At 42.7% G+C, this 2,788-nt stretch overlaps 1 protein-coding gene across 2 annotated transcripts in view; it reads left to right on the top strand.

Moving 5' to 3' along the window:
* Positions 1-326: 326 nt before the first annotated feature.
* LOC119341282 (MADS-box transcription factor 25-like) overlaps positions 327-2,788 on the top strand; it is an 11,050-nt gene continuing 8,588 nt past the window's right edge. For both annotated transcript variants that reach the window (XM_037613163.1, XM_037613162.1), the window contains exons 1-2: positions 327-508; positions 625-706. In XM_037613163.1, the coding sequence (XP_037469060.1) occupies positions 327-508; positions 625-706 (264 nt within the window). The remainder of the gene's footprint in view (positions 509-624; positions 707-2,788) is intronic.

Here is a 2,788-nt window from a genome sequence, read left to right as displayed (position 1 = left end):
CTAATTTACAATTAAAATAGTATTGAGCAGTTGTTTAAGCCTAGCTAGTGTTGTCATCACATGGGGCCTCTCGATCCCTTTTGGTTTGCAGACCATTACAAGCAAGCCCAACAATACAAAAATAGCTAGCTGGATCAGGTAGCAGCTGGGGGGAAAGCTTCAACTAGCTAGATTAGATTTCACCCAGATAGTAGAGAAGAAACAATTAGCAGCCTCTAGCTTAGCTCAATTTCCATCGGTTGTTAATTACTTTCCTCAATCGGCCGGCCAGCCGGCAGGAGAAAGATCTAGAGAAGAAGAAGAAGAGGAAGAAGAAGAAGAAGAAGATGGGGAGGGGGAAGATTGCGATTGAGAGGATCGACAACACAACGAACCGTCAGGTGACCTTCTCCAAGCGGCGCGGAGGGCTGATGAAGAAGGCCCGGGAGCTTGCCATCCTCTGTGACGCCGATCTCGCACTCATCGTCTTCTCCAGCACGGGTCGCCTCTATGACTTCGCGAGCTCCAGGTCTGTTAGTTAAACAATTTATTCCCGCACCCTCTCAATACTCTACGTATCAGTTACTTAATTTCATCCTCTCATAGTTTGGATGTGTTTCTATTTTATTTTTTTGCCTTCATCAGTGGAATGGAGGCAATACTAGAGCGGTACCAGGAGGCAAAAGAGGAGCACTGCGGAGTGTTGAATCCAACATCTGAGGCAAAGGTATGTAAGTATATATGCATAGTAGCTTTTCCACGCCACACATATATATATTTACCGAAGGAAAGAGAACGGTGAAACGAATAGCAAACAAGCTTGGATGACGATCTAGCAATATGATCTCTGATGATTCGCCTTTGAGTGGGATTTTGTCTTATATTTCATAATGCTTCAAACTATGAAATAAAGATGACAGCATGTATGATTGATGCAGAAACATAACCCAGAGGTATTCCTCTCTCTCTTTGTGAAAAAAATAGCAATCAAGCTAGCTAGATGTGCATATAGCTCAATTCCATGAACTAATTAACTGAAGTGGTTAATCATTCAGTTGAACGGTTCTAAACAGATTTTCGCCATGGTGGTGAAGGAGGTAAATAGTCTCATGGGTGAAAGAGAGTCTTTGTTTGCTCATATTTCTAGGGAGCAAAATAAAATTAGCCATGTTCTTGCAAACTTTGGTTGTCGGGAGGATCACACTGTTGTCTGGATCCAATCTAGACAGGGCAATATCCTTAAGTGTAGGAATGAACCTCTTTGCTCTTGAGTAATACACCCTTTTTACCACCATAAAAAATAAAAGCAAACCACCAAGTCCAAACAACAAGTGCAAGTGTCAGAAGAAATAATAATAACTCCTACCTATTAGTAATTGTCGTACATTAGTGTCTCCTCACGGGAATAAAATCTAATCAAAAAATTTAACACCAAACTAATTAGGGAATCACAATCATTATTGATTAATTAGTAGGTTAGAGCATCTACAACTGGGCTAATATGAGCCCCTATATATTCACGGAGGCGCATTTGGAAGCGTACGGGAAAGGACAAAGCCACCCCCTATATGTTCTCCCGTGCAACCACATCCCCACTTCTAAAACCTCAAACGCATGCAATGACATGCACATCCATCATTTGACCATACAAATACACGTAACAATGAATTTAACGCACAAATAAAATTTATTCAGAGAGCAAATACATGGTTCAATTGTAAATTATCTAGAGTGCATAATTTAAATGTAAATTAAATGATTTCCATTGTGGAATCACATATGCTCGGCAAGATCATTCGGTTGTTGCACATGTATCTGTTGATCTCGAAGTTTGTCGATGCATTTTTAGAAAGTTCACAAGATGCTCTGCATCTTGTTTCAAGAGGCAGACATGTGTGTGTGTGTGTGTGTGTGTGTGTGTGTGCGTGCGTGCGTGTGTGTGTGTGTGTGAGAGAGAGAGAGAGAGAGTGTGTGTGTGTGTGTGTGTTGCCCCTTAGCCCTCATCCTCCACAATCATGTTGTGCAAGACTACACAACACATGTCAACAACTGGCACAATGTCTCCGGTCGCACATCATTGCAACTCCACAAACAATACCCCACTGAGCTTGGATCACTCCAAATGCCCTCTCCACATCCTTCCTAGCACCTTCTTGCATTTGTGCAAAGAGACATCATTTTTTTACCTTGGGAGTTGGATGTAGTCTTCACGAACGCCGCTCATCAGGTAATAAATGTTATCAGCAAGGTAGTATCCCATTGTTTAGTTATGCCCGTTGACGGCGTAGTTGCATCCCAGGCAACAACTATCTTGCCCTTTATCGAACCCTTGAAGTTCAAAACATGCTCCACTTGCCTCTCCATTTCTTCCTGGATGCTAACCATCAACATAATGTCAGCATCTTCGACGTCTAGATCCAATAAATCCACGAAATCCATGTAAATGAATTTATCAAGCTCCTTGTTCTCAAATTCATCATCCTGCTCATACACTGTTTGCCTACAAATGAGCAAAAGAATCAAAAAAAAAATAGTTCAAACATTTTGTCGAACACAAAGATGGCAAGGTGTATTTCCGGAGGAGTAGGATGTAGCAGGATAGCGTTCGGGGTGTCAAGAACGGACGAGAGGCATTTGGGATCGATGATGGCGGCGCTGTGGGTTGGGGACAGCGGCAGAGCTAGTGATTGGGTGGCATAGACAAAGTAGGCAAGGAAAATGGCAGGTCGACCGAGGGTTGTGGATGATTTGAAGAGATTTGGTATGGGTCTGCCTATCGGATCCGACGTGGAGGACACGTTCGGGTGTC

The sequence above is a fragment of the Triticum dicoccoides genome, chromosome 7B (genome assembly GCF_002162155.2).
Source record: "Triticum dicoccoides isolate Atlit2015 ecotype Zavitan chromosome 7B, WEW_v2.0, whole genome shotgun sequence".
Classification (NCBI taxonomy): Eukaryota; Viridiplantae; Streptophyta; class Magnoliopsida; order Poales; family Poaceae; genus Triticum; species Triticum dicoccoides.
This window is presented reverse-complemented; position numbering and strand designations above follow the sequence as displayed.